This window comes from Thermothielavioides terrestris, chromosome 5 (genome assembly GCF_000226115.1).
Source record: "Thermothielavioides terrestris NRRL 8126 chromosome 5, complete sequence".
Classification (NCBI taxonomy): Eukaryota; Fungi; Ascomycota; class Sordariomycetes; order Sordariales; family Chaetomiaceae; genus Thermothielavioides; species Thermothielavioides terrestris.
In genome coordinates, this window is record NC_016461.1 from 1,522,239 (window position 1) to 1,537,404 (window position 15,166).

General features: G+C 59.0%; 6 protein-coding genes across 6 annotated transcripts; 4 read left to right on the forward strand and 2 right to left on the reverse strand.

Moving 5' to 3' along the window:
• The first annotated feature begins 3,480 nt into the window (after positions 1-3,480).
• On the forward strand, positions 3,481-5,373 carry THITE_2121299 (uncharacterized protein). The gene is made up of 2 exons (XM_003656491.1): positions 3,481-4,325; positions 4,403-5,373. Exons 1-2 carry the CDS (start codon positions 3,885-3,887, stop codon positions 5,300-5,302), a joined length of 1,341 nt encoding a protein of 446 aa, XP_003656539.1. The 5' UTR covers positions 3,481-3,884; the 3' UTR covers positions 5,303-5,373.
• A 530-nt stretch (positions 5,374-5,903) lies between these two features.
• On the forward strand, positions 5,904-6,954 carry THITE_2121301 (uncharacterized protein). Its single transcript, XM_003656492.1, has 3 exons — positions 5,904-6,106; positions 6,174-6,334; positions 6,455-6,954. The coding sequence occupies exons 1-3, from the start codon at positions 6,096-6,098 to the stop codon at positions 6,796-6,798; spliced, it is 516 nt and encodes a 171-aa protein (XP_003656540.1). The 5' UTR covers positions 5,904-6,095; the 3' UTR covers positions 6,799-6,954.
• THITE_127415 (uncharacterized protein) lies at positions 6,941-9,035 on the reverse strand. The gene is made up of 2 exons (XM_003656493.1): positions 7,413-9,035; positions 6,941-7,356 (listed from the first exon to the last, which is right to left on the reverse strand). Exons 1-2 carry the CDS (start codon positions 8,838-8,840, stop codon positions 7,288-7,290), a joined length of 1,497 nt encoding a protein of 498 aa, XP_003656541.1. The 5' UTR covers positions 8,841-9,035; the 3' UTR covers positions 6,941-7,287.
• A 571-nt stretch (positions 9,036-9,606) lies between these two features.
• THITE_2121304 (uncharacterized protein) lies at positions 9,607-10,963 on the forward strand. The gene has a single exon (XM_003656494.1). It carries the CDS (start codon positions 9,750-9,752, stop codon positions 10,770-10,772), a length of 1,023 nt encoding a protein of 340 aa, XP_003656542.1. The 5' UTR covers positions 9,607-9,749; the 3' UTR covers positions 10,773-10,963.
• Positions 10,936-12,535, reverse strand: THITE_2121305 (uncharacterized protein). The gene is made up of 2 exons (XM_003656495.1): positions 11,925-12,535; positions 10,936-11,679 (listed from the first exon to the last, which is right to left on the reverse strand). The coding sequence occupies exons 1-2, from the start codon at positions 12,233-12,235 to the stop codon at positions 11,100-11,102; spliced, it is 891 nt and encodes a 296-aa protein (XP_003656543.1). The 5' UTR covers positions 12,236-12,535; the 3' UTR covers positions 10,936-11,099.
• A 1,064-nt stretch (positions 12,536-13,599) lies between these two features.
• Positions 13,600-14,778, forward strand: THITE_2055241 (uncharacterized protein; the record flags this gene model as incomplete). Its single annotated transcript, XM_003656496.1, has 2 exons — positions 13,600-13,688; positions 13,758-14,778. The coding sequence occupies 2 exons, from the start codon at positions 13,600-13,602 to the stop codon at positions 14,776-14,778; spliced, it is 1,110 nt and encodes a 369-aa protein (XP_003656544.1).
• Positions 14,779-15,166: the final 388 nt, after the last annotated feature.

Sequence of the window (15,166 nt, forward strand, 5' to 3'; positions counted from 1 at the left end):
AGCAGGGGTTTGGGCGAATGAGTCCGCAACTGGTGCCTACACGTGTAGACGCATATTCTTGACGTTAAAGGAAGGCAACGTGAGAGACGGACGGGCACCCGGGTCGAGGCGCCGAGCACGGAGGTAGCCAATGAATGGTATCTGCGAGTACGCCGTCACGGCTGCCGATTTCCGCTCGAGCACCGCGTGTCGGCGGCTTCCCGGGCGTGGCTTCATTCCGGTCTTGTCGCCCAATTAGTCAGTCTGCCACCCCCCGCCTGGCGGTGAGGGTAGATCCGGGCAGTGAACCATGGCGTGACGGTTTCGAAATGCCTTGACGTGAGCGCCAAGGTATGGAGACAGCGTCGGCTAAGGGGCCCACGTGAGGGCTCCCGAGCGAAGTCGGTGAGAACACCGAAGGGCAGCGGGCATTTGCCGAATCCACGCTGCCGTCTTCCTGGGGGCTCAACGACGGACCGGGATGCCGGAGAACTAACCGTCATGGGCCACTTCCTTGGGATCATACCGCGCCGCTGGCTCAACCCGACGCACAGAGCTGAGCACTAAATATTCGCAAAACCAAAAGGACCAAAAAACTCCAAGCCCTAGGTCTGAGGAGCCACAGCAGGACGGGGTGCGTCCCTACCGGTATGGACGGAGCGAAAGGAGAAGCAGGGCTGGGTTGTCTGGACACCAGCTTCAGAGAGGGCGAGGTCATGAGGTTGAGGCGGTGCTGCGTGGATCAACCGGTGCACTGGGCTCTTGCAAATGCCTTCATTTCCTACCTGCACCGATGGATTCCATGACAGGCTCTTAAGTTTCCCAGACGTGCATCTCTGGCGTCGAGGTGAACATCGTCTCACCAGGCAGCAGGGAGCAGGCAGGCAGCAAGCCTCAGACCCTGCCACTGGCCTCGAGCTTTTGGGAGGCTTTTGCATCTAACGAGCACATTCCCTTTCCGGCAGAATGCGAAGAAAGTGCGAGGAGGTTGGTCAAATTCACTTGCTGTGTAGGTAGGAAGGCTCGAACGGCCCAGTGCCAGCTCACATGCGACCTCATCCCCAGCAAAGGTTGGTCACCTTAGTCATCGAACTAGTGCACACAGCCGGAATATTTCTTCCCTGTTCGATGTGGGCTTCCAGAAGGATTCTGAGCCCCTCACCCAGGCACCGTTTCCCAGCGGAAAACGGCGAAGAAAGATGAGAAGGACACGCGGCTTCGTTTCCGGGGCGTCTTACAGATTGCCAAGCCCCCAAACCCGAGCAAATCGACCTGGAAGGCGTTTCGGCGGTGCAGATGACCAGAGATTCTTGTCCAGCCGAACCTGGTGCGACAGTCCAGGATTTCTTGGCCCTGCAAGTCATCAGAACACATACAGCAAACCACACACGCAGGGGTCTAACCAGGCTAGTGGAGGATGATTGGGTTGGGTGACGGGGGCGGGGAGAGGGAGGGGCGGATTAAGGCGCCAAATCCCCGGACGTGGCCACCTGGGCTCTCGCCCTGTCGCCCGTCGTTTCCCCGAGAGGCCCGGCGAACACTGGGCATCGATTCTCTGTCCAGCCCGGCGAGGCTGTTGGCTTTCCGCCGTTGCAAGGCGTTTCAGGCTTTCAGCATCTCCTGGGCTGAGCCGTTCAGGCCAGGAACCAACCGCGGGAAAGTACATTGTCGGGCCTTCGAATGCGACCCGTCTCTTGTGCATCGGTGATCAGGCTCTCACACTTGCCAACCTCCCGAGGGACACGGTTGATGACCATATGGCACATTTGGCACATCTGGCACTACAACTTCCTGTCTCGAAGGTCCACGTGGTCAAAATGCGAAAAGCCCTCTATGACATGCCGGCACTTGCCATCCTCGATAGTGGAAGACAGAGACGTGTGCGCCCCGGGTGTAAAATACGTAGCACTCAAGACTAACGGCGAAACAAACGTGTGTTCGCAGCACGGCAAGACTGAGTGGGGTTCGGTCGTTTGCGGCCTCGTGATGGACAGGCGCCTGGGGCTAATAAGCCACGCCTCCAAGGGCTGGCACTTGCTTATAGAAAATCGCGTACCTAGTCTACGGCAGTATCGAAAGCGCCTGCTTACCGGTGATGGCTTCCACGCTTCCAATGCCGTGCTCGTACGTACCTGGCTAGGTGCCTAAGGGAGGTCAGCTTCCCAGCGATCGGGTGCCTGTGCAGCACGACAATCCCTTGGCGGCTTGACAGCGCATTCGAAGTGTGGCTGCCGTGACGATTGACGTGTTCGCAAGTCTCAAGTCTCCATCGGTACCTTACAGTGGATTCAGGCTCAGTTGGCTATTTCAGGTCCATGCGAAGAGGCAGAGACGGGTTTCTCTTGTCTTTCCTTTCGTCCCCACTTAAGCTTAGGTATCATCTCTCTTCTTTCTCACTCCTTTCCCCCCTTTCACATTCTCTTGTAGCTCCCCGGTCTTTTGGTATGAAATAATCTGCAGCAATTGGTCCACCTACCTTGCCTGCTGTACTACCTTACACGAAAACTTTACTCAGTAATCCATCATCAGGTAGCTTAGGTACGGTAATTTACCTTTGGTTTCTCTCACACCGTTACATACAGGTCGTTATGAGCTTGTTTGCCCAAGTCGTGTTTCTCCCAAGTTTGCTTGAAGTTCTGAAACCCAAAGTGTACATCGCTCACGTTCAGGTGCAATCAAAGCCAGCGGCCATTAAATTCGACTGAACTACCTAGGTAGTTGGTTTGTTGTGTAGACAAGTCATTGGCAGCTTTCCGCTCGGCGTCGGCGATCGGCCAGTCAGCGTCGGCGGGGCCGGGTGGTGGCACCGCAGGTGGGGCGATACGGAACCGGCCCGGTAAATCTGTTCAGCTCAATCGGGCCTTGGTATGCGCCACGGCGTCGTGAAACCGGGAAGCCCAGCCTGTCGTCAGTAATCTGGGGGAGAAAGTGTATCCCTAGCTCAGGCAAGGCATTTGGATCAAAGGATGCCAGGAGCTATCGGAGCAGATACGTGATCGATTGGTCCATACAAGCTCGTTCTCTGGAGCCTTCCTGTTGCGTCAATTCTGGTCCGAATGGCGACGAAATCTCCAGAATACTTACCACGGTAACTGCCTAGGGTAGGTACGACGGGCTCTACATATCATCGCCCTCTCGGAGGTTTGAGGTAGCTAAGCTGTTGATAGGTATGGGTGACCACCGCTAAGAAGTCATTCCCTGAGGTACTCTGCAGCCGAACCTGCCTAAATCCATGCCGCTGTTATGGGTTTTCAACTTGATGGGTGCCCATCCCGAACATTACGGAGTACAGTGCTCGACGGTCCGACGGTAATCTGTACATTACCTATATTCTGTGCTGAGACGTACTCCGTATTGATAGGTAAGGTAGCTGAACGCCGTATCTGTATTACGTACACTAGGATCCTACCTCCGTATCTCCCGTCGGTTGCCACCTTGCCTCCGCAACGCGAGCAGTCACCGACGATCTCCCTCACCTGCCGATTTCAGAGACAAGCAGTAACGGTGAAGTTAACGTAACGTACTGTGTATGTACCAACGGCCTGCGATGTGCGGACAGTGGGGAAGCGGCAGCTGAGTACCAGGTAGGTCGCTTACACAGTAATGGGCTTGGCTTAACTGCCAACCCGCTTCGCGCTTGGCATTTCTCCGCATGTCATCGCCGTTCCACCGGACCTCCAACAGGGCCCAGGCGGCTGGAATCCTCTCTCGACCGAACGAGCCTTTTTTGTCCTTCGCGCCAGTAACCATTTTCCAAATCGCAGCAAGCAACCAACCTCGACACGTCTTGTTCTCCAAGACGACCCGACCGCACAACGAACGGTGTCGCACCAATCGCATCGCCCCGCCTCGTTGGCGAGATACCGTCCATCGCGACACCACTCCTGGCCCCCCGTTGCGCAGTCATGGCAGACAGTGGCGAATCGGGCGGCGACGTCCAAATCACCTTCAAGGTGAAGTGCTCTAATGACAAGATACACACTATCACAATGCCCGAATCGGCAACCGTCCTGGACCTCAAGACAAAGTTGGCCGGCAGCGATTTCGAAGACACGCCCGTTGAGAGACAGCGGCTGATCTACTCCGGGCGCATCATGAAGGACTCGGACGCACTGAGCGTCTACAAGATCAAGAACATGAACACCATTCATATGGTCAAGAGCGCCCGCAGCAATCCTACTCCCGCCGCCTCTAGCGCTGCGTCCACCACCCCGACGCCCCCCGCAGTTCCCCAGAACATGGCCTCCGGTTCCAGCGCCAGCGACCTTCTTGCAGGCCTCACTGGTGCTCGGTTTGCCGGTCATGCCAACTTACCGAGCGCCGACCTGTTTGGCGCGGACGGCGGGGTAAGTCTCCCTGCTGGATGGTTCCGCCATCACCCAGGAAACGAAGCTTCACGCAGGTTGCTGACATTGACCACCAGATGGGCGCGCCGCCCAGCGAGGAGCAGATGGCCGAGATGCTGTCGAACCCGATGATTGCCCAGACCATGAACGAGGCGCTGAACAATCCCAACTTTATCGACTACATGATCCGGTCCAACCCCGCGCTAGCCAGCATGCCCAATGCCCGCGAGATGCTGCAATCTCCCTACTTCCGACAGATGATGACGAATCCCGAGGCAATTCGTATGGCGGCAAGAATGCGAAGGATACTCCAAGGAGGAGGAGGAGGGGGAGAAGGCTCCGCGTTTCCCGCGCCCGGCGCGACAGACAACACCCCCGCAGACGCGCCGAGCGCTGGGAGTTCCGCAACAGCGAGCAACAACACTGACCAAGCGCTTCGTGCTCTTTTCGGCGCCCCGGGGGCCTCCGGCGGTCCTTTTGCCCCAGGGGCCAACCCCTTTGCTAGCCTCCTCGGCATCGTTCCGCCGGCCGGTCCGTCCAGCGGGGCGGCCGCAACTACCCAGGGACCGTCAGCTTCGAACCCGGCCGCCTCGCCTGAGAATCAAAATGGGCCGACGGGAAGCAGTCCGAACGCTCAGGGTCAAGCCGGTAACGCCGGGCAACCGTTCAACCCTTTCAGCGCGCTGTTCGGCCAGGGGCAGCCGGGCGGCGCCCAGGGTGCTAATGCCAGCAACCCCTTCGCGCTGCCACCTATCTCGCCCGAAGTCTTGCAGCAAGTCCTGCAGAGCTGGGGTTTGGCCTCGCCGTCGGCGACGACGGCCCCGCCGGACAACAGGCCGCCAGAGGAGCGCTACGCTGAGCAACTGCGTCAATTGAACGACATGGGCTTCTTTGATTTTGAGAGAAATGTAACGGCGCTGCGGCGTAGCGGCGGTAGTGTTCAGGGCGCCGTCGAATACCTACTCTCAAATCCATGACAGCCACGCTCGCAAACGGTACTTCGCGGCGAGCAAAAGTTGTCGGCGGGCAGTTCATGAGGTATGAATCGGACCGAGGTTGTGGCAGGTGATGAGAAGGCCTTACTTCTTCGCTGGATCTCTTCAGTTTGATGGTCCGCATCAGCGAGGCAGGCAAGTCGTGGGTTGCCCTGTGTATGCAGTAATTCGAAGGGAAGGACTCTCCCCAATCCCCTCAGCGGGATCAGCATTGCTAGTTGCACAGAACGAGAAATTTGAATGGGTTTTCGCATGAGGCAGAGGGCGAGCGCAACTGTGGCCCCCCACGCCAGTTTTCAGCAGGCTCACCGCCAGGCCAGGGCGAGACCTAGGATCCCCTGAAGGTGGCTTTCGGAGTTGCGGTATTTGGCACTGGGACCCATTTTTCATCAAGTCGCGTGGACATGCTCAGTTTTTTATGGTGTGAATGTTGATCACCCTTGTCACTCGAGTCAGAAGCCCCTTTCTTACTGTGGTAGTTTTGTTTATGGGGTAACTTCGAGTATGTGAAGTTAAACGGACACAACCCACGTTGAGACTCGAGAGACAGAAAAAGCAAAGCAACCAATCACAACTCTTCACAGCAAAACCACGCTTCAAAGTTTCCTGTGAGACCTCAGACCTGTATACAGACAGTGGATGTGTCCTCTTTCCAAATAGACCAGAGCACAATTCCAAATTCCCTGCTGTGGTTTCCTCACCAGCACGCGGCCACTTCACTCAGGTCCTTCTTGAGGCCCAACTGCGGTTGCCATCACCGCCAACACCACGCAACATGTTGAGATGGTAAGTTGCGGCCGGACTCACGCACCCGACTCTCACCCGTTGCACTTTGGCTGACAATTCCGACCAGGTACCAAGCCCGCCTCGCGGCGCGGCCGCTGCTCACACAAGCAGTCACGACATCAATCCTCTTCGCGATAGGTGATGTCACCGCCCAACAACTGGTCGACAAGAAGGGTCTCGAGAAGCATGACCTTGCTCGGACGGGGCGAATGGCCCTCTACGGCGGTGGTATGTCAACGAAGCCGAACCTTCTCTTCCCCGATAGCAGCCAACCCCCCCCTTCCTCCCCTTTGGGGAAAACCCCTTACTCGAACACCAACAGAACTCAGCGCTAACAAGAACCACCAGTCGTCTTCGGCCCCGCCGCAGCGACCTGGTTCAGGTTGCTCTCCCGGCACGTCAACCTGCGCTCGCCCAACGCGACGATCCTGGCGCGCGTGGCCTGCGACCAGGGCATCTTCGCGCCCACCTTCATCGGCGTGTTCCTCAGCAGCATGGCGGTGCTGGAGGGGACGTCGCCGCGGGAGAAGCTCGCGAAGAGCTACTCGGACGCGCTGCTCACCAACTGGATGATCTGGCCGTTTGTGCAGCTGGTCAACTTCAAGCTCGTGCCGCTGCAGCACCGGCTGCTGTTTGTCAACGTGGTTAGCATTGGGTGGAACTGCTACTTGAGTTTCTTGAACAGCTCATGATTGGGCGCGCAGGGTGACGGTTGGGGCTGGCGCGGTATTCGCTGGAGCGTTGACATTCGAACGAGCGTTGTTGCTGCGGTTCATAGACACGGCCGGAGTTCTGGTTCTGCGCGAGTGAGATTTGAATTTGGGGGATCTATGTCGAGCGAGCCAGAGAGCAATACGTGCCTTTTCTATTCAGAGATACTCGAGGATGTTATTACTAATGCAAGAAGACCCGACTAAGGGCGACCTTGAAGCCCACCCTCTGTTGAGGGGCCTTACCCAATTCTGAGATCTAGCGCCGTGCTATAACACCACAATGATGGGTCTTATGCTCCAGACCTGACGGAGGCAGACAACACATCGGGGGAGACAAACGCTTCCGGCCTACACCCCTCCCATGCTTTCCCCCCCTGTCGCAATATCCTGCGTATCTGCCATGATGCGCCCCCGGCAAGCCTGACGTATGTCGACGCCGGTCCAATGCGCCCATTGATACTTGATGCCCTATTCAACTTCGATGGCGGCAGGGGCGACAATGGTTTTATTGAGAAGCTTCTCAAGACCCTCACCACCCTGGAGACGCAGTTAGCAAGGGAGCGCGGCGGGGTGTTCCGGCGAGGTAGGCTTACGTAGCTCATCAGCGGGCTCACTTCGATGCCGGCCTTGGGGTCCTCGCTGACCACATTCGCGCCGGCCGCTTGCACCCAGCGCTTACCCTGGGCCATGATGTCGTACTTGCTCGTGTCGGGGTCGTCCTCGCCTGTGCCGCGAGCATTCTTGAGCGGGCTGAACTCGTCCTCGCGGCGGACCTCCATGCACGCGAATTTGCTCAAGGGCAGCATGGGGAAGACGTCGAAGACGAACTGCTCAAGCTTGATTCCGTTGGGCTTGGTCGGCTTGACCGTCTCGCCGGTCTCAAGGTCGGCATAGGGGATCTTCTTCCGGGCCACGTGGTGGGGGAGCGTCTTGGCCCACTGCGGAATGGTCTCAAGGAAGCGGAACGAGTAGTAGTGGTTGACGATGTTTGCGGCCCGGAACTTGAGCACGCCGGGCTGCTTGGGATCTTCCTCGGCGGCAACCGCCGGGTCGATCTCGCTGTACTCGACCACGTCGGGGCGGCCGTTCTTGCAGACGATCAGACCGACGCTCTCGGTGGCGTTGCGCTTGCGCACAACTTTGGTGGCAATGTCGACCTTCGCCGAGGCGGAGAAGCCGATGAAGACCGGGTCGGCCACCTTGACGAGGCAGTTGTCCACGCAGTAGGCATGGACGTGCTCAATGCCGCGCCTCTTCATGTCGTCCAGCACCTTGCACTCGACCAGCGCGTTGTAGATGCCGCCGTTGCCGTCGGGCGCCACCGCCACCTTGCTCCTGCTCTCGAGCAGGATCTTGCCGTCGTTGGAGATGCAGGGGAGAACCCCTTGTTCAAAGATAAAGACGTTCTCAGGCTTCAGCCCGAAATAGTTGTGCTCCTTGAAGTACTGCTCGGTCGGTTCGCGCGTCGGGCCGGACGTCATCACATACCAGGGCACGGTGACGCTCCGGCCCGAGCCGGCATTCTTGGCCGCCAGCTCCTCGATCTTGCGGATGCGCTCGGCCTGGATCTGGAACAGGGATTTGCCCGACGGCAAGCCGATGTCGAAGCAGCCCTTGGGCGCGGAGCTGCCCAGCCGGGTGCCCTGACCGCCGGCCATGAGGACCACGCCGACCTTGTTCGCGGCGATCAGGTCGAGGCCTTCCGAGTACCAGCGGTCGATGTCCTCGGGCCTGGAGTCCATGATGCTCGCGCGGGCCGAGTCCGGGAGCGGCTCGAGCGATGGCTGGGCCGCGGAACCATCCGCAGCCGCGGGCGGGGCGAGTGCTTTGGCGGCGATGGTGTTGATGTAGGTGGGGTCGAACAGCGTCAGCTGCCCGTACAGCGAGGCCTGCTCAGCGGCGGACAGAGAGTCGTAGAAGGTAAACACATGGCCCTGGCCGGCGAGGGTGTACTTTTGCCTGAGCTCCGAGAGCTGCTGCGGAGTGGGCGTTTGGTCCTGCGGCGCACCTGTGCTCGTCATGGTGTCTCTCTGCCTGGGCTCCCTCAGAGCAACGGAATGAATGAGAGCGGTGCACACGGGCTAGTAGTACCTTTGAATGCTAATGAAAGTGCAGATGCCCGGGCAAGACGCAATATGATGAAGGCGGCTTCACGGGGAACGAGGCAAAGCACTAGGAAATATAAGAGCGAGAGCTTTTCTTTTGCAAGTCCTGCAACACGAAGCGACACGAAAACAACTTCTGACCGATACGAATCCTGAGCAACCGCAGCTCCTCCATGCATGCCGTTCAGGGACAGGAACAGCCCCGCAGTCCGCAGTCAGCCCCAAGCACTATTGTTAGTGGCAAGTTGCGAGCCCAACCGAGACAGGCAGCGCCGCTGAGGATCCACCGTGCTCCGAGGCCGACTTCTTATTCGCTGAAATGGCAGGGGCGGTCAGAACTGCCGCTGCAGGAGCGGTCTGAGTGACATGGGATGCTCCCGGCGAAGTGTAGGCGAAAAGCGATTCCAACGGCTACAAACCGGCCGGTGAAGACAGCATCCTCCATTCCCGGCGGCGAGCAAAGCAGACATCAGCCTGATATCGCAGGTGGCCGTTATGCCCAAAAGAACCGGCACACTGCAACCTTGCAGTTCTTCCATACCCGGAGGGAGACGAGCGCTGGGCTGACCTCAGCCGCGCTGGCGCCGCGGGTGGCTTTCGGCGGTCAGGGAAGGGCCAGGCTTCCTACCTCAAGTGGAATTCGCCCCTTCCAACGACAGCACGAAACGCAACGAACGGCGATGGCCTCGAACTTCTTCTTGAACCTGCGCTCTGACTTGCCGCCAGACTAACAAGGCAGCTCCAAACCATACATCACATACCGTGTGCGTTTAGAGCAACCAGAGGTCGGAGGTCAGAAGACATAAAGGTCCGGGGAAGATCACAATGCCGCCATCTGAGACAGTGGAGGACGGATGTCCGCAACCGACTTTCCAGGGCCGCCTCAAGCTCGAAAGCTTCATGTTCAATGGTGGTGCGACCGCTGGCGGGCTGCGGCGAAGCCCGCGCCTATCGGTCACACCGTCGGCGACGGCCAGCCCTCCCGCGCCATCGCCCATCCCGACATCTCGTTCACCGGCCAAGCGCAAAGCGCTTTCTCTCGCTGGCGACGGCGTCGACTCATCGCCCTCGGCCTCCTCCTCAACTCCCTCCTCTCCTTCCTCCCGCCTCAAGAAGAAACGCGCCCGCCAAAGATCTGGGTACGCCCCGCCTTCGACGTACGCCCACCTCCCCCTCCTCCCCGACGCCATCGCGCCGAACCTGCTCGTGCTCTTCGTCGGCCTGAACCCCGGCATAGAGACCGCGCGCACGGGACACGCCTATGCGCACCCGACCAATCTCTTCTGGCGGCTGCTGTACTCGTCCGGCGTGACGCCGCGCCTGTGCTCGCCGACCGAGGACCGGCAGATGCCGGCACTGTACTCCCTCGGACTGACCAACATCGTCGCGCGCCCCAGCAGGAACGGGGCCGAGCTGAGCAAGGCAGAGATGGACGCCGGCGTGGAGATCCTCGAGGAGAAGGTCCGCCGGTGGCGGCCCGAGGTGGTCTGCGTGGTGGGGAAGAGCATCTGGGAAAGCCTCTGGCGGGTGAGGCATGGGCGGGCGATCAAGGCGGACGAGTTCAGCTACGGATGGCAGGATGAGCGGGAGAACTTGGGGCTTGTGCAAGGCGGGGTGCAGAAGGAGGAGGAAAAAGAGACAGGGGTGGACTATAGCGCGGATTGGAAAGGGGCGCGCATATTTGTGGCGACCAGCACGAGCGGGTTGGCGGCAACGTTGAGACCGAAAGAGAAGGAGGAGATCTGGAAGAAACTGGGCGCCTGGGTCGAGGAAAGGAGGGCTCAGAGGGCCCAGGCTGCAGCATCAGCAACCGAACCGATAAGTCAGAGCAATCTGAACGAAGGTTAACGAAGGTTGTAAATAGAAATTTCGCCCTCCCATTCTGTCAGCGGAACGCTGGGGACCACGAGTTTCCCATTTATGTATGGATGTACACTATACGGGATTCTTCGTTATCGACTACGGAAAGTCTGCAGCAGAACCAATGACCTGGCGCCCCAACGAAGCCTGCCAAGGGCAGAATATCGTGCCCATCGATGATGCCCGATCCTTGAACGCCGTTGTGACCAAAATGGGGTATAGCCGACCCAAAAGAACAAAAACCAGCAGCGAACGTTCGCCAATGTTGGCGGAGTATAGCCTGGAAACGTAACCCACAAACTGGATCGCCCGAGCTCAGGCGGTCAAGACAATGGCGCAAACGGTGGCAACGACGGGCCACCACCCGGCATGCTGCAGGAGGCCGTGGAGCCCGTCACCAGCAGCGTTGGGGCTCTCACTGCCGCCCGCGGCAGTGGTGCCGTTGGGCAGCGTGCCGTTGATCAAGATAGTGCTGGTACCATTCACGTTGGCGACGTTGATGACCGATTTGTTGAGTCCTGCGTAGCTGCCGTTGCCGACCAGGTCCTTCATGTACTGGTTGTCGCCGTTCTCGTCGCAGCTGCACTCGTTGTAGGGGTCGCAGCCGCACGTCACCGGCTTGGTTTCGTTCTGCTTGCTCGATGCGTTGTAGAAACTGTACGGGTGGTTGAAGTGGTACAGCTGGGCGCCATACAACCACACGCCAGGCCAGAAGGCAAGGGCGCTTCCGATGAAGAATGCAGGCACCAGACCGGACGGCGACCTGCTGCCGGCCGTGTACGGCACGGCCGCTCCACCGCTGTAGTATCGTCCGCCACCATACACCGGGGCCGGACCGCTGCCGGTCGTGGTACGGCCGCCCGCGTTCGAGCTACTTGAACCCCGGCCGCCGCTTCTGATGTGCAATTTTAGTCAGTGAACCCATGAATCAAATACCTGATCGACGACTCGGAGATGCACGGAACTCACCCTCCCCGGCCCGAGGAACTGGACCCGGAGCTTCCACTGGAACCGGATCCGCTCCCTCCTCTGCCCCTGCTCGCTCGCCGGTTACTAACCAAACACCAAGGCGGGCGGGGTGCAGACGATAGGGCCAGGGTCTCCGTGACGCAAAGAAGACGAAGAGAACATGACACTTACGCTCCCGAACCGGATGACCCGGACGAAGATGAGCCGCTGCTACCGCTGCTACCGCCGCGCCCACCGCCCGAACTGCTGCTGCCGCTGCTGCTACCGCTGCTGCCGCCGCTGCTGCCGCCGCCACCACCACCGCGACCGCCCCCTCCGCCGCCGCCTTTCCGCTTCCAGAGGTCCTCATACGATGGCGCGTCGCGCTTCGAGTCTTGGTAGGGTTGATGTGCTGCGACCTCGGCGAAGGGCGGTGCGACGGCGGCGCTCACGGCGGCGTCGCCAAGGAGCGCCGAGGCGAGGAGAAGACAGCTCAATCGCATTCTGTGTTGCAGTGGCTCAAGATGTCGGACAGCGAGGGTGCGCAACAAAAAAGCTTCCAGGTGCGAAATGTCCTGGCGAGAGGCTGGCCGGAAGTAAGACTGCGTAGGTAAGATACAGATACCTTTGGTGGGAAGGCAAAAGGTGGAGGTAAAGGAGCTATCTACAAGACCACAAATCCGGGCTGGTATATAAGGCGCCCGAGTCACGCCAGGTCCTTCAATGAAGGGAAGGGGCGCTGTCTGTCTGGCCGCGGAGACGGTTGGGTCGCGCTTGTGCCAAGCAAGACCCGGGGTGGCGGAGTGATCTGCCTTGACGGCTAGCAAGCAACGGTTAGATCAACAAGCGAGGCCTTGCCAAGCAACTAACGTTAGTTAACGTTGCTAGTGTATTAAGGTCACTCCCATACGGAGTACGCTACCCTAGTGTCCACGGGTCAACCTTTCGGCGCAGCAAAGCAGACATCGCACATCCTCTCGTGACAATTACACACAAGGCTTCTTGGCTTGACGCTACCTATTACCCCAGCGTGTCCCGTTCAACGCCCCCTCCGTGACAGTACAGAAGACACCGTGCCGGCCGGTGCTGTGCCTCGTTGGGCGCTGACACCCTAAAAAAAAAGGCCCTATTCCCGAGACCTCGCTTTTCGCTTCGGACTTGCATTGATCAAAAGACCTGGCGATGGCAGTGCCCAACTCAAAAAGGCCCAGACATTCGCACATGATGCTGACTCCCTGCGACCGAAGCGGTTACAGTAACTTATCAACACTTTGTACTGTATAACTCACTGTGTGTCGTGCATTCCCATCAGATTTCCGTCCTGTCTCCGTCTTGGATCCTCCTACTGCGAGTATTCCGCACTCCGTCCAGTTACGTGTGTATGTATGGATTACCGTATACTAACCCGTCTCGGTTCGCTCACGCCAACGTTAACTGCACAAGAGTATACACAGTACACAGTTGTGTGGTGCCTTGCGAGTATGCCTTACCCATCCCGTTGCCCTTGTCCATGTCAAACAGCGATCCATCGGCTGCCCGGCACCAAGTCCGATCAAAGCGAGGGCGCACTGCCTTGCCATCGCATCACACCATCCCATCCACCACACAACTCCATACGGTGGCACAGTTGACGGATAACAGAATCGAGATACGCAGCAGATGCAAGCCACACGCTAGTTGACCCTTTGCCTTGTCCATCGCCTTAGGCCCCGCCCGCAACCCCGCGGCGGTCATTGCCATTGCCCACGTAGGTGAGACTTGGGTCAGTCTGGTGTCCTCCGTAGAGGGTTGGTGCTCGGTCTGCTTGAGACCGGCTTGTTAAGCACATACCTGCGACCGGTGAGCGTCTCACGCATCCGCTCAAGTCATGGCGCCACCGCACCCGGATGACCGGTCCTTGCTGGACAGACTGAATGCCCTCAAGTCTACATCCGTCAGCCTGGACAAGCCAGCAAAGTAATGATGTTCCACTCCGCATGTCCTCCCTCTGGGTTGAACGCACTGGGCTAAGACACGTGCGCAAAGCACCGCGACTGCCGCCGCAGCCGTTCCTGGGTCCGAATCCCCACCGGGAGCGTCAAGGGAGGATGCCCTTGCAGCACGGCTCCGGATTCTTCGGAGCCGGCAGGGTAGCAGCAACCACGATGGAACCGGCACAATACCGCCGCCTGCCGCCGAGCCCACGAGTTCGGGAGGCCGGCCCGCCAAGGGGAAGCCGGCCGGCGAGGCATCTCCATTGTCACGCCCGGGTCCTATGAATGCCAGCGCGAAGCTGGATTCCTACCAATTTTTCTCGTCGGAGGCGGATGACGAGGAGGCGCTTGATGAGCTGCTGGAGAGTTTGGGGGATGCGCACTTCGACCTGGCTGAGGGTGAGGACGCAGGAACGAAGCCTGATTCCGATCCGAGCGGCGACGCAAAGAAGGTTGCCGACTTCCTCAACTCGCTCCAACAGGGCTCTGAGAATCCACTGCCCAAGGGGGATAGTGCAGCCTCGGCTGACGATGACGATGACTCCGACGGCGAGCACATGACGCGTGCTGTTGAGACGATACTCTCCCAGCTCGGCGACGAGATAACCTCGCTGCCACCGCCCGCGCCGGCAGCAGAGACAGCCACCGGGCCAGATCCGGAGGCCGACGAGCTTTCGTTAACCCTACCGGCCGTACCTTCGCAGCTTCAAGATCCGGCCCCCGACCCGAAACCAGAAGACGACTTTGAAAGGAACATCTCTGCGCGTTTGGCTTCCCTACGAGGCCTCGGGACCCTCGACGCGCTCGGGTTGCCGTCCGCGCCGACTTTCCGGCCCCAGGACCGTCGCGCATCTGATCTTGGCCAGGGACTGCTGCGGTCAACTAAGTACACGGACGAGGACCAGATGACGTGGTGTGTTGCGTGCCTCGATGATGCGACTATCAGGTGTGTCGGGTGCGATAACGACGTGTTTTGCGCGCGGTGCTGGAAGGAGATGCATCTTGGGCCCTCGGCTGGGTATGATGAACGGGGACATAAGTGGGTCAAGTTTGAAAGGAGCAGACGTGCCTAATCACCGTCTATGATCCTCACTCAGGGCCGGCCTTGGAGCTTAAATCTGTATCTGTGTGAGTCGAGACGATGGCACCCCAGGTCTGATTTGTATAGCAGACGTCGCCACGTCCTCTCCCGCCTGATCAACCAACCCATCCACCGCGACGGAGGCGAGAAAGAGAGGATCTGATATTCCCACCGGCCGCGCGTATGCCCAACCAAACTGCCCTTGCGTTAAACACTTTGAAAGCTGCCAATGCCAGACACCACACACCCGTACGGAAACACGCTACAATCTTGGGAACCTCTGTGAGCGTCATAAACCATGCCGAGAAAATCAGCACCCTATCCAAACCAGATCCCTGTCGTTCATCGTTCCGTCGTGTTACCTGTCAATTTTGAGCCGC